General features: G+C 38.5%; 1 protein-coding gene across 2 annotated transcripts in view; it reads left to right on the top strand.

The window, feature by feature from the left end:
- LOC105475677 (Rap guanine nucleotide exchange factor 5) overlaps window positions 1–24,750 on the top strand; it is a 242,049-nt gene that overhangs the window by 82,711 nt on the left and 134,588 nt on the right. For both annotated transcript variants that reach the window (XM_011731142.3, XM_071094929.1), the window contains exon 7: window positions 7,038–7,086. In XM_011731142.3, coding sequence (XP_011729444.1) covers window positions 7,038–7,086 — 49 coding nt within the window. The remainder of the gene's footprint in view (window positions 1–7,037; window positions 7,087–24,750) is intronic.

The raw sequence follows: 24,750 nt of genomic DNA, 5'->3' as shown, positions 1-24,750 counted from the left end.
TGGACCACTGCCCTCCAGCCTGGGCGACAGAGTGAGACCCAGTCTCAAAAAAAGAAAAAGTGAACTCACCTTTGGAAATGTTGAGTTTGAGCCACTAAGTGGGACTTTCAGGTCCGGAAGGTAGATGGCTGTGGGGATCTAGGGCTGAGGAAATATGGGCTGGAAATGCAAATATAATTGAAGTCATGTGAGTGAATAGAAAGAGAAGAAGGTCAAGAAGGTTGAGGATAAATCACTAAGGCATTTCAAAGTCTTTGTAAAAGGCAGAGGAGAAGGGGAGCCTTTGGAGAAGAGAAGCAGTAGCCAGAGAGGAAGGAGAAAACCTGGAGCATGGGATACCATGAAATCCCAATGGTTAAGAAAAAGGGAGTGAGTAATAGTCAAATCGTGCAGAGAGGATGAGGTAAATGAGGATGGCTGTGTTCGTCAAGTTGAGCTACAAGGAGCTGACTATCTTCTGGCCATTCTACTGTGGATACTGTCTACTCCTCATGGACCTTAACAAAACTGAATACAATCCAGATATTGATCTTTCTGGAGTCCATTTTTTGTGTGTGACCTGAATGTCATACCTCCAGCAATATTCCTAAAAACAGTGTTATCCATTCTAAGTAATCCAACTCCCATTAACTTGTAGTATGCTTGTACTCAACTATCAGATCTTTTTAATGTGAACCACTATCACATTAGGTGTATGTGTAGCAGACTTAATAGACGTTTAAAATCTGTAGAAGACTTTATTCCAGTTCATTTTGTTAGTTTCAGATCACTTCTACATATATTAGTCTTTAAATGGCCAGCTATTATCTCAGTTACAATGAAGTTAATATGCATATTTCTTTGCATTAAACAAGTCTATTTAAGTGATTTAAAAGATACCCCGAAGTGCCTTGAAACAGATGAGTAAGGATAGATACATTTTATCATCACAGCATGCTTAACAAATACCTGTTTGATGTGATGACAGCAGTTATTGGGGAAATAACTGTCTGTTAAATAAACTATTTGTTGGAGAACAGTAGTTTCTTGGCTGGGCATGGTGGCTCATGCCTGCAATCCCAGCACTTTGGGAGGCTGAGATGGGCAGATCACTTGAGGTCAGGGGTTTAAGACCAGCCTGGACAACATTGTGAAATTCCATCAGTACAAAAACATACAAACAAATTAGCTGGGCATGGTGGCAGGCGCGTGTAGTCCCAGCTACTCAGGAGGCTGAGGTGGGAGGATTGCTTGACCCTAGAAGGCAGAGGTTATGGTAAGCTGAGATCGTACCACTGCACTCCAGCCTGGGTGACAGAGCGAAACCTTGTCTCGAAAAAATAAGAAAATAAAAAATAAAAGTACAATTATTAAGAAGCATATTTATTTATTTTTTTCTAGAATTCCTGAAGTCCATACTAGCTTAACATTGCATAATGGCTTAAAAGTTGTATATTTTTGGGAAGAAAACATGGAAGAATATTAGATTTATGTTTCTTCTTACATTTAGTTTAGGAAATTGAGAAAAATGGGCTCTGTATTTTAAAAACATTTCTATTATGGCATCAAAATTTAAATGTTTCTAAGATTAATAGATTTACTAAAAGCCTTTAGGGAATTTGTGAATTGGCAATTCTATTAAAAATTAATTTGTAAGGACAAGTTATGGATTATAGTAGGGAAGGGTTGTGATAGGAAAAGCCTTTGGTAACTAAGACCTTTGCCAGTATTCCTCTGTCCTCTCAAAATGACTTTCCTTGACTTTCTTTTTTTTTTGAGACGCAGTCTCGCTCTGTTGCCCAGGCTGGAGTGCAATGGTGTGATCTCGCTCACTGCAACCTACGCCTCCCGGGTTCAAGTGATTCTCCTGCCTAGGCCTCCCAAGTAGTGGGCATTACAGGTGCGCGCACCATACCTGGCTAATTCTTTTGTAGTTTTAGTAGAGACGGATTTCCCCATGTTTGTCAGTCTGACCTCATGATCCACCTGCCTTGACCTCCCACAGTGCTGGGATTACAGGTGTGAGCCACTGGGTCCAGCCCGACTTTCCTTGACTTTCTAATTGAGCTTCATACCTTGATTTCAAGGGCCTCCTCTTCCGGGAAGCCTGCTCATGTCTTCTCAGTTAACCTCTCCCGCGGAGAAACTCTCTGTCACTCAGAGTTTGCATGAGTCTTAGCTTTGATGCAAAACAGGTCCGGGAGCCTTTGGATTTTAAGACTGAAGGCACTATTAAAGTGCCACAGGAAAAAGAAGACAGAATACTGGACGTAAGACTGACTCTGATTCTCACTGAATGTCAAGGCTATTTTGTGAACAGCCATGCTGGTTATCCAAGATAGAAAGCCAAAACATTTCAACACGTTTCTGACTCTAGTTTCTCATGGGTAACTAGGGGAGAGGGAAAACTTTGGGATATGTTTTATCAGTCCTTTAATCATCCTCTATTTAGACATTTACAAGGCCAAATATAACTGTCAGCTGCAAGTGTTTTGAATTGCATAGTTGTTTTATGTTGAGTAAACTATATTTTAAATTAAACTTGAAGCTTCTTAAAAAGCCTCCTTGCAATTTTCTTTGTACTTGAATAAATCTTGTCTGTCGAACTGCTACTATAGTAAGTGAATCTTATTTGATTGGATTATAGCATAATTTTATATCTAAATACAGTAAAGGCCATGTTCCTTTACAAATGAATTAAATTAGAGGAGGACAAAGTACAGACTAAAAATTCTCAGTTGAAATGAAGGTCGAAATATGGGGCCTTGGAGAAAGTAAGATACTTGTTGAATAGAGCAGTGAGTTCTCACCCTGGATGCAATGGAATCACCTACGAAGCTTGGAAACAACAACACACACTGACGCCTGGTTCTCTCCCGAGATTCTCATTTAGTTGAGGCCCAAATATCAGTATTTTTTTAAACCTCTCCAAATGATTCTAATGTGCAGTCAAGTTTGAGAACTGCTGAACTAGATGAAAACTCAAGCTATTTAAAGAAAGCTCTTCCTAGTAAGCAGACGAAAAGTAGTGACCAAATAGCAATTGGAAAAGAAGAAACATGAGAAAAAGATGAGGGAGGGAAACTTTAATGTAAAACTAGTAGAGGTTTACAGTCCCTTATTCACAGTCCTATAATATAAAAACTCTGAAAAACGAAAGTTCTTCATAACTAACTTGGTGGCAAAATAAAAAACTGAACGTATTTGGTGGCAAAACTCTAGGCTTTTTCTAGTCTTCCTTTATCCCATTTGGTTTGAATAGTAATGCATTTCATGGAAGAAATATTAATGTATCTGACTACAAGTTGCTGCCCCAGACCTCACTTAAGATACCTTTCTGAAATATGTAAAATTTTGAATTCTGAAATACATCTAGTCCCAGGGGGTTTTGAAAAGGAGTTATGGATTATAGTAGGGAAGAGTTGTGATAGGAAAAGCCAAGCTAATAATTTACTGTTTCTGTCAGATTAAGAACAATGCATTTTTTTCTAATGACCTGGGCAGGGGTTTTGTATCCTCATTGAATAGAAACAATGGCCAGTATCAGAACATGGTTCTACATTTGGTATATTTCTCAAGCCTAACCTAACAGTGGCTCTATTTTGGGCATGATGAGAGGAACTCAGGTTTGCCAACAACACAGTTAGATTACAGTAGAAAAATCATCATTGTCCTATAAAAGACTCTTCAGCATAACAAATGACTCCAGAATCTAGAGATTTGAAACAACGTGTATTTATTATGTTAGTACTGGGTCTGTCCCACAGACCTTGGCAGGTGGATGAAAGGAGTACTCAGACACAGGTAAGCAGTGTAAGAGCACCTAGGTGACTGCCTGGCTCTACTGGCCAGAGAGTACCCCTGAGAAGCTGAAGCTGCTTGCTTTTATTCAGTACAGGCGCAATGCAGAAAACCTGGAGCCAACACAACCTGTAGGTAATTAACATTCATTGTTCCCCTTTCAGGGAACGTCAGGTGTACACAGATGATCAAAGGTCAATTCCTGGTCAGCATAAGTAAACAAGCTTGTTTAAGATAAATTCCCCCACAGTCCTTTGTACCTACTCCTTGCCCTCTGCCTCAGGGTTATAGAACAGCTGCCTTCACCTGTTCTCTGCCCCCGCCCCCCCGGGTTGTGCAGAACCTTCCGACCTTTCAGAAGGTTTGTGTCCTTTCCCTGTAGTTTTTCGCACCACTCTGATCGATCCCCCACATGTTAGGAGTTTGGAAGCACCTTAGCTAGGTAGTTCCCGCTCAGGGTGTCTCAGGAGGTTGTGGTCAGAATGTCAGCCAGAGCCTCAGTTATTTGAAGGCTCAACTGGCACTGGAGTATGACATTTCTTTTCCAATGCCAACAGGTCCCTTATTAGCACACGAAGAAAAGTGTAGTCCCTGTTTAAGTAATTGCTCAGAGTTTAAGGTTTTCAATTCAGTTTCATATAAACCTAACAATTATTTGCAAAGGCCAACTTTGAATCCTTCTAACATGTTCTGAAGACTTCTGCTGGGAGTAGCTTATGCCAAGGACATGCCTTCTCTGAGTTTTCATTGTCCTCCCTTGGGAAGTTTTTTCTCTCCCCTGGGTCCTTTCTGTATTTTCTCCTTCTGTCTTTGTATAAATAGGGTTGTCTCTTTAGCCACCTCTTGTGGGCTAATGAGTGTCAATTGCCCAGGATAATGTGAAGAAAAGGCAAACAGGTCTCTGCCTCAGTGGAGTTCCCAGCCAAAATATAGGCATTAGTCACACAACTTTAAATGATTGATTGATTGCTAGGTCATTTAAAAAAACAAAAAAGAACTGTGAAGATCCTATAGCAGCATAAAAGGGATCTTACCCAGTGTGTGCTCTGCTTGATCAGTACTTTTCCGTTTGTGTCTTGTAGGAAGACTAACCTATCTTTGGGTTTTATTTTGTTTTGTTTTGTTTTGCCAAAACCTTTTTCCCTCCTAGTGCAGAAACATGGAAGCTATCCTACATCCTACTTTGCATAAAATACTCGTATCCTCGCATGGCAGAGGTTCAGTGGATGTGGTGTAATACAGTACAGTAATCTCATTTATTTTATGTTAAAAAGCAGCCTAGGTTCTAAGTTGAACTGTGAAGTTCTTTGTGCCTTTCTCGCTGCCCATCTCTCACCCTCCCAGTGCCCTGGAAATGCTCCAGTTTTTGCTTGCTCATCTCATTCTTTCCTTTCTTTCTCTGTCAATTCTTTGAAAAGCTGTAGTGTTATACATTGGTGGGAATATAATCCTTTCCTTTTCTGAGCTGTTTCTATTTTGGGCATCATTTTCTAATTGGAAAAGGAAAAACTGAGAATCCCATAAAGGGATTTCAGGTGTGGAAAATTAAAAGAGGAAGCTGGAGATGACTGGTTTTGATCCTTTGTGAACAAATTAAGTGATCCACCTCGTGCATCATTTTCCATCTTTGCCTTCTCCCTGTGTGTGTGCCACAGTGGCGTTTTCCCTGGGAGGTCATAGAATCTGGAAACCAGTGACAAGACCCTTGTGAATGTTTATAATCTGCCTCTTTATCCCAACTCCAAATATTTGTGACACTGAATGAAGAAAATCCTAAAAAGGGCTGGTAATACTACAACAAACCTTACAAACAATTTAAAATATGTAAAATATGCAGTAATTGATATTTTTACTTTGATGCTTTTTAAATTTATTTGAGTATACATACCAGTACTTATAAAGGTTTTCTTGTGGTCATTCATCACTTCTGTCTGCCTCAGTACTCTTCCCGCTGAGTTCTTTAACTGTAAACTTTCCAACCGTGAGCATTTTCAGAGCTCAAACTCTTAAGGTTGGAGAAGAACTGATTGTCTTTTCACTGCTGTGTAATTTTCCTGAGAGAATCTTAAGGTGTCAAAGAATCAGCTAAATTAAGACTATGCGTTTTTGAATAGCTTTCACGTAGCCCATCAGGGAAAGCATGGCAATAAAGACAGTACATGGGACAGACTGCCTTCTGCAGGGGTGATAATGCCCTGGCCATTGACAAAGCAGTCCTCGGTGGAGTCTCAGGGTCTAGCATATTGCTACACTTGCCTTCCAGTAAATGAATGTAGATTACATTAATTTGAATAGCAAATCTGCAATTTAACCTTGAACTCCCTTGTTCTCACTTTAAAGTGTCATTACTGCAATATATTCAGCTGCCTGATACCCCCATCCCTCAGAAAAAACCCAACCATCACCAGTTCCAAACGCCTGAACACACAAACTTCTGAGCTTGAGAGATTGTGTCCTGAAGAGGAGAGATCTTCCTCGTTATGGAATTTTTATTGATACCTTCATGTTATCTTTGAAAGTGACTGTGCTTATCTTTTTTGTCGCTGTTTCATGTTCTGCTTTGAAAATGTTTTCAAGGAAGGATTTAAGTGTTCGAAGTGGGAAAGATGAGAGTGAGATTAAGTGCTAAAAACTTTGGACAAGTAAGTAGGGTTTAAGACATTTAGGATTTTAAAGGTCATCTAGTCTATTCCCATTTCACCTGCCCTATGCATTGATGACGCTTGCTTTTATGTGGCATATTATCCAAAATGGTTGCTGTAAACCTGTCAGGCTTGCAGTGAACATTCATTATATTTGAGCAGAGGTCCAATTAAACCAGGATTACCTATATCAACTTTACTAGAATTTCTGTATAAACTAGCATCTTTGAGAGGTAAATAATATTTAATCTTTGTTATGGTATCATGTATATTTTAATAATTTAATTCATAATTGCATTATATCTGAATGTTATATAGTTTTTTTTTTAGGTACTTCCCATCGTCACAGTGTAAATACCAGTGTTTTACAATATATACATTCTGGCAACTGTCTAACTTTTAAAAAAGTAATTCAATATGATTCTTCTAAAAGTTCCTATGCAGAGGTTTTTCCACGTACTAAAAACAAGCAAAAATCAAAAAAGTGCTGGCAGCAAACTTCGGTTTAATTGCAACAGCTCTGAATTTGGGCTGCATATCTAAAAACAAAGTACTGCTTTTGATGGCTACATTTTTCTTCTTCTAATTTGATTTTTCCCCCTAATATTTTATTAGGTGCAGAGAGAGCTAGCAGCTGTGATTGCTTTGAAAGCAAGGAAGTCTGGTAAGTTGTCTTTTGTGGGGCTGGAGGAAGATTCTAATTCTTTGGGGGTATTTCACATATCATCTGGTAGTGTGCAGTTGAGTGTATCTCAGGAAGCTGTGGTGTAGAATGCAAAGAATTATCCCCATTTGTTTTTAAAAATCATTTGTTCTACCATCAGAATAGCACAGGATGTTATATGTAGTTTTTTAAGATAAAGTGTCACTGCTTTGCTCTAATCTATTTTTGATTTCAAGAAAAAATGAAATTTAAAGTCAAAAATATGTTTGTAGCCCATTGCAACCATATAAGGATCTAGGTACATGACAAAGTAAGCCAATCACCTTGTATTATGTATCTTAATGACAAAGGACAATGGATACTATAGAGGTGGTCTTTTTTATAAGGCTTTAAAAACTCAAAGTAGTTCCTTCTAAAAATAATTGAATTGCTTAATGACATTTCAAAGCAAACATTACTCCTAGGATTGATTGATAGGCCTGATTCCTCATACCTGTAGGATATAGTCTGTGGAAGTAACATGTGGAAAGGAAAAGGGGGCTTTCAAATACATTTTAAAGGAGAAAAAACATAGTCTGCTAGAATTCAATATGAAATGGAGACTCACTGAAGTAGAAAAATGCTTGCTTAGATGGGAGGAATGTCAGTAGGAGGCATCCTTTGCTGTTCCTCCCTTCGGAGGGAGGAGGTCAGTGCTGAATGGAACGAAAATCAGAAGGGAGGTACTTCTTGGATAATGTTAAACTAGACTAAAACATTTCAGGCGGAAAGACTATGACAAAATAAAAGTGATGACCAAACTTGAAGAAATAAAATGGAATGGAAATGTCTCAGGAACACAAACTGTACATTTTATATCTTTCTTTTTCCAGTTAGAAACCCTAAGAATTTGATTTTTTCTTAGTTACTATTTGAACCAAACAGACCTTAGTGTGAATTAGCTTATTACATTCATGTTACTTTCTTTGTTGGTTTGGCGGATGTTGAGGACATAGAGACTGGAAGCTATAAAGGTAGTGGGGAGGAGGATGCAAGGAATAGCAATCTTGGGTATTGAACAGAGGGCAGCATGAATAGGGCTTCCCAGTGAACAGCATTATTTATATTTGCAGAGGTGGAGGCCAAGATAGAGAAAGGACATCAATAAAGTTTGCAGGAGGGAAATGCAAATCAAAATCACATTGAGATTTCTCCTATCCCAGCTAGAATGGCTATTATCAAAAACACAAAAAATAATAGATGCTGGCAAGAATGTGGTAAAAGGGAAACTCTCATACATTATTGGTAGGAATGTAAACTAGTACAGCCACTATGGGAAACAGTATGGAGGTTCTTCAAAAATGTAAAAATAGAACTACCATATGATTCAGCAATCCCATGGAAATGAGTATATCAAAGAGATATTTGCACTCCCGTATTTATTGCAGCACTATTCACAATAGGCAAGATGTCGAATCAACTTAAGTATGTATCAGCAGATAAATGGATAAAGAAAATGTGGCACATATACTCAATGAAATATTATTCAGCCATGAAAAAGAATAAAGCCTGTCGTTTGTAGTATCAAGGATAAGCCTGGAGGACATTATGTTAAGTGAAATAAGCTAGGCACAGAAAGACAAATACTACATGTTTTCGCTCATATGTGGCAGCGAGAAAAGTTGATCTCATTGAGATGGAGAGTAGAATGATGGTTGCTAGAGGCTGGCAAGGGTAGGAGGGATGAAGAGTTGGTTAACGGGTACAAAAATACAGTTAGAGGAGTAAATTCTCTACTGTTCAATAGCACAGTATCGTGGCTATAGTTATCAAAAATGTATTGTATATTGCAAAATAACTAGAAAAGAAGGTTTGAAATGTTCTCAATACAAATGGTATATGTTTGAGATGATGGATATCCCAACTACCCTGATTTGATTATTACACAATATTTTCATGTATTAAAATATGTACCATATAAATATGTACAATTATTATTTATCATAAAAGTAACTCTAAAAAAAGATTGTAGGAGGGATGGCCTAGAAATAAATTCTGCTGGAGCTGATCTTGATTCCTGGGTCGTGATAAAGAGACAAGTGTATAGTCTGTACAAGTTGGGATGACAGTGTCTTGAAGGATAGGATTTGATTTTTTAAATTTTCAGAATAAAGTAGAGACGTAATCAAAAACTTACAGCACGTCATTGCCAGAGAAAGAGCAAGTAAATACAGTTAGGGAGGCTGGAGAAGGGGGTGGCTGATTTACATGGAGTGGGATGGGAAAGCCTCTGATTTGGAGATTTTTGAGCCAAGACCTAAAGTCAGTGAGAGAGAGAGCCCTGTGGCTATCCACAGAGCATTTGGACAGACACATTGCGTCAGATGGGTTTGAGAGATTGCAAGGAGGCAAGTGAATGAGGCTGAGAGAGGTAGCTTCGCAATGTCAGATGAAGAAGTTTCAACTTTCTGGAGGTGAAGGGAGATGAAGATGAGCAAGCAAGACCCATACATATTAGATTGCATAATGTCAAAGACTGGTGTGAAGTCAATTTTATTATGTTGTGATGTCACTGTATGAGATTAGCATGTCTGTTTCCCGTACTTATTTGATCAGTGGAGCTTGGAATGTGAATACAATTTTGACAACTTCTCAGGGACAGAGTAAAGTGATCTCACACACTTATACTATGATGGGGACATCAATTCATAGTTTTTCAGAAAAGCAGTTGTTCAGTATATTCCAGTAACTCTATAATCCAATAGGTTTATATGACTGGAAGTCTGGCTGTAAGACATAATCAGAGTTGCATGTGAAGATTAAGATCGAAGAATATCTGTTGCATTGCTTTTTTTTTTTTTTTTTTTAACAAAGTAGTAACAATCCTTAATTCCCTATGATAAGGAAATAATAAAATTGATAGATCAGTGCACTGGAATATTAAACAGCTTTTAAAATGATATTTGGAAGAATTTATATAGTTATTTTTTCAGTGAAAAAGTTGTATACAATAGCATGTATTCTCTTTTTCATGATGAAAATAGCTTCGTTTATTTTTTCTTGCTATCATAGTAGAGCATACTCATTGAAAAAATCTTTTATAATACATGAATGTATGAAGAAGAAATTTAACAGTTATGTATCATTTCACCAATATAACCACTAATACTCTTGTTTTATTTATTTCCAAACATTTTTTAATTTTAATTTTAATTCTTTGTATTTTGGCTATTTCCATTTTTTTTTCTTTTTCCTTTTTTTTTGTTGTTGTTTTTTGAGATGGAGTCTCGCTCTGTCACCTAGGCTGGAGTGCAGTCGCGCGATTTCGGCTCACTGCAACCTCTGCCTCCCAGGTTCAATTCTCCTGCTTCAGCCTCCCTAGTAGCTGGGACTGCAGGCATGTACCACCACACCGGGCTAATTTTTGTATTTTTAGTAGAGACAGGGTTTTGCCATGTTGGCCAGGTTGGTTTTGAACTCCTGACCTTAGGTGATCCACCCGCCTCTGTCTCCCAAACTGCTGGGATTATAGGTGTGAACCACCGCACCTGGCCACCAAACTTTTTAAAATTAATATGCAGATATTATATATTATATATTAATATGCTGCTGATTTAATAAAAGGATCATCTTATGTATGCTCTTTTGCGATAACTGTAGATTTGCACACAATTGTAATAAATAATACAGACAGATCCAGAGTATCTTTTACGCAGGTTCCGCCAATGGTAACATTTTACAAAACTACAGTAAAGTATCACAACCAGGACATTAACATTTTCACCAACACAGAGATCCCTTATGTTGCTCCTTTATAGCTACACTGACTTTCCACTACCTCTATTCTCTTCTTAACTCCTGGCAGTGACTAATCTGTTCTCTATTTCTGTCATTTCAAAAATATTATATAAATAGAATCAGACAGTATGTAACCTGTTGAAATGGGCTCTTTTCACATGGCATGATTTTCTAAGCTTCATTCAGGTTGTTGAATATATCTATAGCTTTTTCCTTGTTTTTGTTTGTTTGTTTGTTTTGAGATAGGGTCTCACTCTGTCTCCCAGGCTGCAGTGCAGTGGCACGATCTCGGCTCACCAAGGCTAAAGCAATCTTCCCACCTCAGTCTCCTGAGTGGCTGGGAATACACCACTACACCTGGCTAATTTTGTTTATTTTTTTGTAGAGACAAGGTCTCACTATGTTGCTCAGGCTGAGTACTTTCCTTTTTATTGCTGAATAGTGTTCCGTGGCATGAATGTGCCATGATACTTTTAACCATTTACCAATTGAAGGACATCTGGGTTTCTTTTTTTTTTTTTTGAGACGGAGTCTCGCTCTGACGCCCAGGCTGGAGTGCAGTGGCCGGATCTCAGCTCACTGCAAGCTCCACCTCCCGGGTTTACGCCATTCTCCTGCCTCAGCCTCCCGAGTAGCTGGGACCACAGGCGCCCGCCACCTCGCCCGGCTAAGTTTTTGTATTTTTTTTAGTAGAGACGGGGTTTCACCGTGTCAGCCAGGATGGTCTCGATCTCCTGACCTCGTGATCCGCCCGTCTCGGCCTCCCAAAGTGCTGGGATTACAGGCTTGAGCCACCGCGCCCGGCCGACATCTGGGTTTCTTCCAGTTGTTTTGCTATTTTGAATGAAGCTACTACAAATATTCCTGTATAGGTTTTTTTGTATGTGTGAGCCTGTCTTCATTTCTCTAGAATAAATGCCCAGAAGTACAATTGCTGGGTTCTATGGTTATATGTTTAGGTTTTTGAGAAACAGCTAAACTATCTTTCACAGTAGCTGTGCAATTTTTTACATTCTCACTGGCAATCTATAAGTGCTCCAAATTCTCTCAGATTCTCTGCATCCTTGCCAGTATTTGGTATCGTTATTATTATTATTCTTACTTTTAATTTTAGCCATTCTGATAGGTGTGTAGTGATAATCTCGTCACAGTTTTTATTTGCATTTTCCTGATGGTTCGTAATGTTGATCTTCTCAAGTGCTTATTTGTCATCTGAATGTTGTTTTTGGTGAATTGTTTGTTGATGCCTTTTGCCCAATTTTTAATTGAATTGCTTGTTTTTTGATTTTTACTCTTGAGTTTTGAGAGTTCTTTATGTATTCTAGGTAGTAGTCCTTTGTTGATAAGGACTGGTTGGCAAATATTTTCTTCTAGTCTGTAACTTGATTTTTTCATCCTCTCAACAGAGTTTTTCACAGAGCAAAGGGTTTAATTTTGATAAAGTCCAATTTATTTATTTTAATGGATTTTTTAGTGCTTTGGGGTTAAATCAAAGAACTATTTGCCTAGCTCTAGAGTCCAAATATTTTCTGTGCCTTTTCTTCCCCTAAAAGTTTTATGTTTTACATTTAAGTCCATGATCACTTTTGAGTTAGTTTTGATATAAGGTATGAGACTTAGGTCAAGTTTCTCTTTTTTTTTTTGGTGTATGAATGTTCAGTCACCTCAGCACCATTTGCTGGAAAGACCATCTTTCCTCCAATTGCTTATGCACCTTTGTCAAAAGTCACGTGGGCATATTTGTATGGGAGTATTTCTGAGTTCTTTGTTCTGTTCCATTGAACAGATTCCATTGGTATCCACCAATACTACAGCATTGATTGCCATAGCTATATGTAAAATGCATTTTTATAGGATTAATATTATTGTTATTATTTTCGAGACAGGGTCTCGCTCTGTTGCCTAGGCTGGAGTGCAGTGGCACAATCACAGCTCACAGCTCACAGCAGCTTTGACCTCCCAGGCTCAAGTAGTCTTCCTACTTCAGCTTCCTGAGTAGCTGGGGCTACAGGCAGGCATGTGCCACTACATGTGCCTAATTTTTTAAAATTTTTTTATTTCTGGTAGACAGGGGTTTTGCTATGTTGTTCAGGCTGGTCTTAAACTCCTGAGCTCAAGGTGCATGGTGATCCTCTCACCTTGGCTTCCTGCACGCAGCCTGATTTTTATATCAGCAATATAAGTTTATATGTTTTTATTAATTGTATATACTAGCAGTTTATTTACTTCTTGGTTGTACATTTAGGTTTTTAGGTTTTTTTTTTCCATTGTAAATAATAATGGAAGAACCTGAACATATATTTTTGTACATATCTCTGTTCCCTTTTCCAATTATTTCCTTATAATAAATTACTAAAGGTGGAATAGCTAGGTGTGGACAGTATTAAGGTTTTGTTTTTCACATTTAGGACTTTAAGTCCTCTGGAATTAATTTTATGTATATGGCATGATGTGGAAATCAAAATGTTTTCCTTATGTTAAGCCAGCATTCACTGAATTCTTTATTAGCATTCATTGAATTCTTTGCTCACTAATCTATAATGCTCATTCCATTATATACACAGTTTATATACGTGCTATGCTTAGATTTATTTCTGGTCTCTGTGTTCCACTGATCTATTTACCTTTCCTTGTGCTTACACAATCCTGTTTTTATTACCAATGCTTTATAATAAGACTTTAGGGGAGAGTGGGGGCATTGGATGGGTAAGACAAGTCTCCTCTTACTTTTCTTGTTCTCCCCTATAGGGATTTTTTAAATGTGTATTCACCTTATAGATTATTACATAAATCTGACATTTTTGAGATAATGTGTTTCTATTCAATGAATATAGGATATCTTTCACTGTACAAGTCTTTGACATTTTTATTTGATATATTTTTAGGTACCTTGTAGTTTTGATTACTATTGTAAATGAACTGTTCTTTCTAATACCTTTTTTTTAATTGGTCCTAAACTCTGCCTTGTGTGATGGTTCCTCAGTGTTTTTCTTTAATGAAATTTTTTTGATGGACTTTGTTTTTTAGAGCAGTTTTAGGTTCATAGCAAAATTGAATACGAAGTGCAGAGAGTTGCTCTATACCTCCTGCCCCACACATGTACAGTCTCTCCACTATGAGCATCCCACTCCGGTTTAGAATGTATGTTTCTTACAATCACTGAACCTCCATTGACATGTAGTTATCACCCAAAGTCCATAGTTTAGGGTTCACTCTTGATGTTGTACATTCTACGGGTTTGCAGAAACGTATGATGACATGTATCCACCATTATAGTGTCTTACAGAGTAGTTTTACTGCCCTAAAAATCCTGTGTGCTCCACTTATTCAACTCTATCTTCCCCTAACCCTCTACAGCCATTAATCTTTTTTAATTTTAATTTTAACTTTTTTTTTTTTTTTTTTTTTTGAGACGGAGTCTCGCTCTGTAGCCCAGGCTGGAGTGCAGTGGCCGGATCTCAGCTCACTGCAAGCTCCGCCTCCCGGGTTCACGCCATTCTCCGGCCTCAGCCTCCCGAGTAGCTGGGACTACAGGCGCCCGCCACCTCGCCCGGCTAGTTTTTTGTATTTCTTAGTAGAGACGGGGTTTCACCGTGTTAGCCAGGATGGTCTCGATCTCCTGACCTCGTGATCCGCCTGTCTCGGCCTCCCAAAGTGCTGGGATTACAGGCTTGAGCCACCGCGCCCGGCCAATTTTAACTTATTTTTTAAGATGGAGCTTTTGCTCTTGTTGCCCGGGCTGGAGTGAGTGCAGTGGCGTGATCTCGGCTCACTGCAACCTCTACCTTCCGATTTCAAGCAATTCTCCTGCTTCAACCTCCCGAGTAGCTGGGATTACAAGTGCCTCCCACCATGCCCGGGTAATTTTTGTATTTTTACTAGAGACGGAGTTTCACCATGTTGGGCCAGGCGTGGTGGCTCACGCCTGTAATCCCAGCACTTTGGGAGGCCGAGGTGGGTAGATCATGAGGTCAGGAGTTGAGACAACCATTAATCTTTTTACTCTCTCCATAGTTTTGTCTTTTCCATAATGTCATATGGTTGGAAAAGTATAATACGTAGCCTTTTCACACTGGCCTCTTTTGCTTAGTAATATGCATTTAAGGTTCTTCAGTCTTTTCATGGTTTCAGAGCTCATTGGTTTTTAGTGCTGCATAATATTCTATTGTCTAGATGAACCAGTTTATCCGTTTACTTATGTAAGACATCTTAGTTGTTTTCAAGTTTTGGCAATTATGAATAAAGCTTCTATAAACATCTATATGCAGATTTTTGTGTGATTGTAAATTTCATCTCTTTTGGGTAAATACCGAGGAGTTTGATTGCTAGATCGTGTGTTAAAGAGTATGTTAAATTTTATTAGAAACTACCAAGTTGTCTTCCAAAATGGCTATATTATTTTGCATTCTTTTTTTTTTTTTTTTTTTTTTTTGGAGACGGAGTCTCGCTCTGTCGCCCAGGCTGGAGTGCAGTGGCCGGATCTCAGCTCACTGCAAGCTCCGCCTCCCGGGTCTACGCCATTCTCCTGCCTCAGCCTCCCGAGTAGCTGGGACTACAGGCGCCCGCCACCTCGCCCGGCTAGTTTTTTTGTATTTTTTAGTAGAGACGGGGTTTCACTGTGTTAGCCAGGATGGTCTCGATCTCCTGACCTCGTGATCCGCCCGTCTCGGCCTCCCAAAGTGCTGGGATTACAGGCTTGAGCCACCGCGCCCGGCCTATTTTGCATTCTTACCAGCATAATTGAGAGGTCCCCTTGCTCCACATCCTCACCAGCGTTTGATGTGGTCAGTGTTCTGGATTTTGGCTATTCTAATAGGCCATTTTAATAGATGTGTAGTGATAGCTCGTTGTTTTCATTCACAATTCCCTAATGACATATGATGTTGAGCATCTTTTCATGTACTTACTGTATATCTTCCTCACTGAGGTAGGTATTCAGGTCTTTTGTTCATTTTCTTAATTGGTATGTTTATTTTCTTATTGTTGAGTTTGAGTTCTTTGTATATTTTGGATAATAGTTCTTTATCAGATATATGTTTTGTAAAATATTTTCTCTCTGTAGCTTTCCTTCTTACTCTCTTAAGTGTCTCTGCAAAACAGGAATGTTTTTATTTTAATGAAATCCAACTTATCAAGTTTTTCTCTCATGGATCATGCCTTTGGTGTTATATCTACGTCATCACCAAATCTAAAGTCATCTAGATTTTCTCCTATGTTATATAGTCTAGGAGTTTTATAATTTCGCATTTTACATGGAGGTCTGGGGCCTATTGTGAATTCATTTTCAAAGGTGTAATGTCTATGTCTAGATTCTATTCTTATTTTATTTTTTGCATGTGGATATCCAGTTGTTTCTGAACCACTTGTTGAAAAGACAATCTTTTCCCCATTATATTGCCTTTGCTCCATGTTAAAGATAAATTAACTATATTTGGGTCTATTTCTGGGCTCTCTATTCTATTCCATTGACCTATTCATCTATTGTTTGTTGTTGTTGTTGTTGTTGTTGTTTTTGAGACGGAGTTTCGCTCTTGTTGCTCAGGCTGGAGTGCAGTGGCGTGATCTTGGCTCACCACAACCTCCATCTCCCGGGTTCAAGTGATTCTCCTGCCTCAGCCTCCCGAGTAGCTGGGATTACAGGCATGCACCACCACGCCCAGCTAATTTTGTATTTTTAGTAGAGACGGTTTCTCCATGTTGGCCAGGCTGGTCTCGAACTCCTGACCTCAGGTGATTTGCCTGCCTCAGCTTCCCAAAGTGCTGGGATTATAGGCGTGAGCCACCACACCTGGCATATTTGTCTGTTCTTTCACCAATACCACACTGTCTTGATTGCTGTACCTTTATGGTAAGTATTGAAATTGCATAGTGTCTGTCTTCCAACTTTGTTCTTCACTTTCAGTTTTGTGTTGACTATTCTCAGTCTTTTCCCTCTCCATAAAAACTTCAGAATCAGTTTATCTGTATCTACATCTATTATCTCTTCTAGTTGGCTCTTTTGTTGTTGTATGAGAATTTTTGATTTTGTGTCCCTTAAAATTGTTTAACTCCAATGAGTTCTAATACCTTCCTTGAAAATTATCTTGGATTTTCCACATGGACAAATTCATCATCTGTCAATGATGACTGTTTTGTCTGTGTTTACCAATGCACATAATTCCTTTTTCCCCATATTATAATATTTCATTAGAGCCTTGCAGTATAAGGTTGAATAATATCAATGATAGTTGGCATTCTTATTTTGCCCCAACTTTAATTAAATATAATGTTTTCTGATTAGAAGAGCAATATAAATGAAGAAGATTGTATTAGGAAAAAACAAAGACATTTCTTTCTTACAACCCCTCCCCACCCTGAACTACAATAAATTTGGGAAACAATCTAGGGGTAAAAATAACCAACAAGATATGTATTACTATATTCAAGGAATTCAAATACGGAAATATTAGAGATACCTGCCTGATTCACTGTGCGTTCTCAATGCTTGAGTTGGCATTGAGAGTGGATGTAAAGTAACAATGGCAAGGTACAAAAGAGCCTAAGTCATAGGTATTATATTCATTCGTTCCTTTATCAAACTCTAGTTGGGCACAAACTATATGCTGAATGTGGTGTAAGGCACAGGATACAATAGTGAGCAAGGACAAGTGTGGCCCTTGCTGTTTTAAAATCATAGCATGTTTCATAAATAGAATGCATTAATGAGTCAGTGACTGTCAGAGAAAGGTAAACTTATTATTGTGATTTTAGGAGGTGATCAAATGCAGAACCATTAAGCATGGCCTTAATTAAGTAGAGTTCCAGCTGCAGAATGGTGCTTTCGATGTATGCTTCTTATTTTTAAAACTATTTTGAATATTTTTTAAAGGAGAAGCTAATATATATCAAATAAAAAAGTATTTAAAAATGATAGCTGGCACATCTGGAGCTTGACAGAAGGAATTGATTACCCTACTATCTCATGTCTTGTAGTAAAACTGTTAATTAGGGCTCAGGTGGTCCTGTCAGATTTATGTCTAACTGCAAAAGGTTATTAAAATGAGCATTAATATAAAAAAAATTTTGGTTTCAGCCCACTGTACAAACAGAAATAAAAGTAACTGCCAATCAATGTAGGTTTTATAAATAATTGAAGGCTGTAGCTTAGTAAAAAATCTATTTTGTTGTAATTTTCTAAAAGGCCATTAGGATGTGCCTTTGAACAGTTTTCTACCCTAAGAGCTAATCTTAGTGGATGTGAATAGCATTTTAAGGCTTCGTAAGATTTGCAGAAATTTGCACAGATATCCTTGCACTTCTTTCTTCTTGTTGGACTGCTTATTCTCTTGCTAATGCTGGCTCATTAGTGTCTTGGGAGATGTGTTACTTCCCTTTTCCAGGGAATCCAAAGAACTTTTAGCTCTCATTATCTTTAGATCATATGAAATTTGTGCCATGGTGGGCTTCTATTTCTGGAAAACCAGAAATCTCATAGTGGTTAATCTCCTTGGCAGCATTTAAACTTCACTCTGTCCTTAGCCCATAGCTAGTTAAGTGTTTTAAAACTAAAGTATCTGGGGTTTTAAAGTTTGAAAAGGAAAGAAAGGACTCCAGGCTCTGCTTCATTTTTGCCATTACGTGTCTTTGCGACCTTAGCTTTGTGATTTCAATTTGTATCTTGCAGGGGCTGGTGTAAAATCTGGTAACCTCAGTGATTCCTTCCAGCTCTAATATTTAAAAATCCTATTATAACAATGTTTTCACTTTTTACATTTGTTCACCTCAGTCACAACCTTGGGACTATTTTATTCAGGATTATTTAAGTGCATGTGACAGAAAAACTAACTGAAAACCAAAAAGGGAATTTTTTGCATCAGGGACTCTGTAGAGTTTAACCGTCTCAGCGAGGGATTGTCCTGATAGCCCCAACAGAAGCTTTGCTGTGATCTTGTTGGAACCCACCTCTGGAGCAGCAGGAGAATGGCAGGGGGAGGTAGACAGGTCAAGTCAACACCACACAAGCAAAATACATGGCTCTGCAAAGAACACCAGCAGAGGGGAGAATGGCTGCTGGTCAGGCAAGAGTAATGTGATCACCCCAGAAGGAATTGTTTGCACTGTGTCAATCACAAGATTTAGAGAGGAGGTGCCACCCTGAGACTCACACAGGCTAGAAAGTCTGCAGGCAGAATGCAAACTCACGTTTTCCAACACTTGGTCTCTGACATTTCCAGCCACACTCCCACTCTTGGTTAGTAATTTTCAAGATAATGAGAGTAAATATGTAATTTGTGAAAAGGCATTCTTGTTTTCTGTTTTTGTTCCCGGAAATTGAAAGGAATGAATTGAAAATTCATAAACTCTTCAAGTTGTAGGTAATAGCATTTTTTTCCCTCTTTCTAGGATAAACTAGCCAGGAATTCAGGTTAAAGTTTTCTTTGTGTACCAAAATATTTTATTAAGATATTAAAATATATGTGATATATCAAAGTGTATAAAATGGTTTAGCCTGTTGTGTTTTTGTTTTTGGTTTTGTTTTTGTTTTGAGACAGTCTCATTCTGTCACCCAGGCTGGAGTGCAGTGGTGTGATCATAGCTCACTGCAACCTTTGCCTCCCAGAGTCAGGTGATCCTCCCACCTCAGCCTTCCGAGTCGCTGGGACTGTAGTCATGCGCCACCATGTCCAGATAATTTTTTAATTTTTTTTTTTTTTTTTTTGGTAGAAATAGGGTCTTGGTATGCTGGGCAGGCTGGTCTCAAGCTCCTGGGCTCAAGCAATCCTCCCGCCTCAACCTCCCAAAGTGCTGGGATTACAGATGTGAGCCATGGTGCCCAGCTAGCCTATCGTGTTTAGCTTTTTAAAACATTATAATTTTTAAGAGACTAGAACGGATAAGAGAGAAGCCAATGTTTTACATTAAATTGTTTTTTCTAATCTTATAGATCCCCTCGTTTTATCATCTTTGATTCCTATGTTCGAAAAATGTATCCTATATGATCTTAGAATCCTATATTCAAGCTTAAATAGGGATTTGTGATGAGCATATGGTTTCAACAACCTGGTAACTCTTACTTGCCATGACAGTGAACTCCAGGTAAAACATTCAAGTAGGAAACCCCAGGATCTGGTAATCAGGGTGGATCTGTTAGACTCAGGGTCCCCAACCCCTGGGCCATGGGTTGGTGCCTGTTCGTGGCATATTGGGAACTGGGCTGCACAGTAGGAGGCGAGTGGCAGCGAGCAAGCATTACCCCCTGAGTTCCCCCACCTGTCAGATCAGGGACAGCAATTCGATTTTTACAGGAGCGTGACCCCTGTTGTGAACTGCACATGCAAGGGATCTAGGTAGCATGCTCCTTATGATAATCTGGTGCCTGATGATCTGGGGTGGAACAATTTCATCCCAACCGTCCCGTCTCCCCTTCCTCTCCATGTCCATGGAAAAATTGTCTTCCACGAACTTGGTCCCTAGTGCCAGAAAGGTTGAGGACTGCTCTATGAGACAATCTGAGGGGTTTGATTTTTTTTTCTTTTTTTTTTGAGACGGGGTTTCACTCTTGTCGCCCAGGCTGGAGTGTGATGGCGTGATCTCAGCTCTCTGCAACCTCCACCTCCTGAGTTCAAGCGATTCTCCTACCTCAGCTTCCCAAGTAGCTGGGATTACAGGCATGCGTCACCACACCTGGCTGATTTTTTTTTTTTTTTTTTCAGTAGAGACGGGGTTTCTCCACTTTGTTCAGGCTGGTCTCAAACACTCGACCTCAGGTGATCTGCCCGCCTCATCCTCCCAAAGTGCTGGGATTCCAGGTGTGAGCCACCACTGCACCCGATCTTTTTTTTTTTTTTTTTTTTAATTACCCTTTGTCTAAAGTACCAGCTTTCCAGATCTACTGTGAGTAACAATCACATCACCAATAACACGATTTTGGAAAACTTAGAGGTTTTAAGCCCCCTTTTCAAGTATATGTATGTAAGATTGGGAGCAGTCACATGTTAGCAGGACTCAACAATGTGAGGCATTTGTGAAGTTTGAGACTGGACATCAGTGGAAAGGCGTATTCTACTTTGGAGCAGAATATTCCAAAGACAAAATATTCATGTTGCTTTGTCACAAGAAATGAAATTGATGGCAGACTATTTTTAACAGTATTAGTAAGGCTTTCCCTTTTCCATGTGTAGAAGAATAAAAATAACCTTTATACCTATGGAATAGCTTCTGCTTTTATGGTCTTATAAATTTTTACTTTTTATTTTTAGTTGACAGATTCTTCTCTTAACGTAGCACCATATTAGACTTTACCTTGATCCTTTTGTAAATACATAGCTAATATTTAGGAGAATGCATGACAAATGGGATTTTAGAATGGATGTTAGTAATAAAATTAAGGGCCAGCAAAGACAGGCTGACTTGCTTAATATAATTATTGCTGTCTCACATTTCCTTTACCTTTCTGACAATATGTGTTTAATTTTTTTGGAAGAAATTTAAGTTCTCTTTAAAAACTACAGAGATATTATTTGAATGATCTCCTTTTGATCTTCTTTCTATCTAATCTCTGAATGTTCTAATAGAGAGTGTTTATGCTAAAAAATACTACATTATAAGAGGAGTCTCTTGGCTGTATTTAGGTAATTAAAAGATTATGTTTATTTTTTGGTGATGTTTTCAACCATGTACATTTCCCAAGACTTTCACAGCATCTCAAAGGATGGATCAGGATCCTCTCAGAATTGATTTTTCCAGATTGTTTTTGTCCTTTTCTTTTCTTTTGCCACATCCTCGATTACTGTGTCCGGCAGCGCCCATCACTCTCATTTGTGGTCAGCACAGGCCTACACTGATTGTCTGGTAACCCCACTGAATGTGTTGTTTAGCATTTGTCAGCCAAGAGGAAAGAAGTGTCATGTGTTTTCCTCTAAAATAATCAACACAACATTCTTGTCTTCCTAATTGATTGATGATTCCTAGGTTGTTTTCCCCAAAAGAGAGAGCTTTGCCTAACACCATGCTGATTGTTGAAGTTTGTAAAATCCTCCTCCAGTGCTATAATAACTCCTTGTTCTAACATTTCCAGAGATAGTTCTTCTGTCCCTGCTTGCTGACAGAGTTTGTATATTCACATCCTGTCTCCACCGGTGCATGTTCTCGTTGAGCAGTGATCAATTCAGTGTTTGACGGGTTGTATCTTTCTTTTTTTTTTTTAAGCGGGATAAAACCATCATAAGAATCTTAAAACAGTAATTATTAATGCATTGTAAAGTTAAAGCATATTTGAAAATGTAAAATTATTACAATCAAGAAAGTAATAGCCCTGGTAAAGCTCAGGAATAATTGAAAACGCATTCAGCAGATGCTTTGTAAATTTTTTCTCACTCTCCCACTGGGATACAAAGAAAATTGCCTTTAAAAAAAGTCCCGTGACACTATCTTTTGTAATTAGAGCTATTAAGTCGAAATGATAAATAACCATTCAGTGGCATACTATAAAAGAAAATAGCCCTTTGCACAGATTTCTCCTGATAAGCAGGAGATCTGAGAGTAGTGAGTATAGGAAGTTAGATTCCTTTAACCCTGAGAATTGTTTAGAATTAAGAAAATCAGAAAGCAAGGCAAGATGATTTTTTTTTAATCCTTCAATATGGTCATGTCCATTAAGATAGTAAATGAAACAGATTTGCCAAGGAGGTGAATAATTATAACCACAGCAGCACATACTCCAGAATCCACGGTTTTTGAGGTCTTGGTTTTCAAAAACACGTGGGGCACTTCAGTGAAGCTGTGTAACACTTAGTAGACAAAGCTAATTAAACCGCTGTTAAGTAGAAGCTTGTTCCTGTTCTAGGGAATTTGATACTGGGAAGAAGAACTGCACACTGATGGTACCAGTAAGGTGATGTTGCCCAGAGTGGGTTACTCTCTGGTCTTGTGTGGTCCAGGACAATGATTTTAAGCTCTTCAGAGTCCTACTTCTTCTTGCTCATGTTTTATACACATTTCTTAGCCTAGAGAAACAGTTTCCTGACACATTGAGCAGAGAGGTGGGTGTAAGGCGGGGGAGAGGCATTAAAGAGAGAATCAAGTTTTCTAGTTGAGACCTAAGAAGCAGCTTCCAGCATTGCAGCTCCTGGGAACATGTTTTTTGTGAGGAAACTAGATGAGCATAATGAGTGTACCCTGTGCATAAATCCAATATTAGTTCCATACCCAAGGTCAAATGAAAGTTAATGACCATTTACACACCAGAGATCTGAAACCCACATTTTATTTCCTTCTCATAATGACAAAAGGGGAGAGCAATTTATATTTAAATTGATTTAAATTTCAAAGCATAAACACAGAGGTCTCCCTGGCACCTCCATTTTTTTTTTTTTTTTTTTTTTTAATCAGTGAAACTTCCTGGCAGGGCTCAACTTTCATGAAAATGAAATCCCATCCCGTATCGTTTTCCCAATGTGGACAGGTTTTTGTTTTCTGTGGAACTACCTCGTTCTCACCCTGCTGGGTTAGTGACACCAAATCAGAAGTCAGCAGTGCAATCAGGGCCACTTTATTTAATGATTTAGGTTTTGCATTTGTTGAGCTAATTAGCTGATTGTGGCAACTAATGGGTGTCCTTAATACACTGTTGACTGGGCAGCTACTCCCCTGAAGCCTGCCAGCTCCTTTGTCCTTGGTCCTCTGGTGAGTGGAAGCTGCTTCCCAGATGAATCTATGATACATGCCACCCAGCATTCAGAGGCAGGGCCCAAGAGGCCATTATGCTAATTGCCAGGTGCCCTAAACAGGACATGCATCCACTTATAACCCTGTATCTGATAAATTCTGTGTGTTTGGGTAAACAAAGGTTTGCATTGGAGAGTGCATGAGTGGTTGCTGGGGGGGTGGCATTGTCTATGATTTATTTTTAGAATTTACAATTCTGTGACTGCTTCTCTGTAAGGTACAACATTTTTATGTTATATTGCTTTTGCAATCTGTAGATGTTTTAAAATATTAAATATTAAAATATTTGAGGAAATATTAGGAGATGATCACATAATTAAATGGAAAACGTTAATGGCTAAAATCATGTTTCTTATGTACTAAAATATTCCTTAAGAAGAAAAATCCTTGCCATATGCTGTTTTTATAGAGTTATGAAATTCTGCAGAAAACATGGGCTTTTACCAAAATTTAGCAGTTCTGGGGGTGTGGTCAGGAAATTTGACTCCTCCACTGGATGTGTTCCCCCTGATTAATCACTGTCTTTTTTCAGCCTCATTTTCCATCCTTTTATAAAATGCAGAGGTAGGCATGGTACTAGAGTACCTGCTGGAGGTCATGTCCTAAGTACCAAGTACTAGGAAGCTCCCCTTCTCTCAATTATACATTGCTGTCTATTCCACAAGAATATGAGAATAATAATTACTGATCATTTATTTTCCTTCCTAAACTTTTTCCATTTTATTGACTTTTTTCCCAGTGAAAATCTACAGAAGGCCCTCTTTTTTCCCCCTGGGGACATTTTTTTCTGTCATTTGTATTGACAAGTAAGAGCTATCAAGGGAAATCTTTGTCCTGGCCGTATGACCCAGCTAGTGTCCATCATTCGTCACATTAAAAGTTTAATTGTATAAACAGACATGCAAATGGAACTGTTCTCAGTAAAACTGGAAATGACATGAATATGGTATGTGAATAAAAGTAAATAATGTTCCATAGTAAGTGATGCAAAGTGCGTAATTTGCTTCAGCTGAATTCCACCAGGGTAAGTGATGCTTATGACAAAAGTGAAATTTACTTTATATATTATTCTTTTCACTCATGTAATAAAAAATACTCAACACTTGAGAGTGTCTGAATCAGACATTATCTTTTTAAGCAGATAAGCAAGCCCTGGTTCTAACTATTTGCACTTTTCAGATA

The sequence above is a fragment of the Macaca nemestrina genome, chromosome 4, assembly GCF_043159975.1.
Source record: "Macaca nemestrina isolate mMacNem1 chromosome 4, mMacNem.hap1, whole genome shotgun sequence".
Lineage (NCBI taxonomy): Eukaryota > Metazoa > Chordata > Mammalia > Primates > Cercopithecidae > Macaca > Macaca nemestrina.
This window is presented reverse-complemented; position numbering and strand designations above follow the sequence as displayed.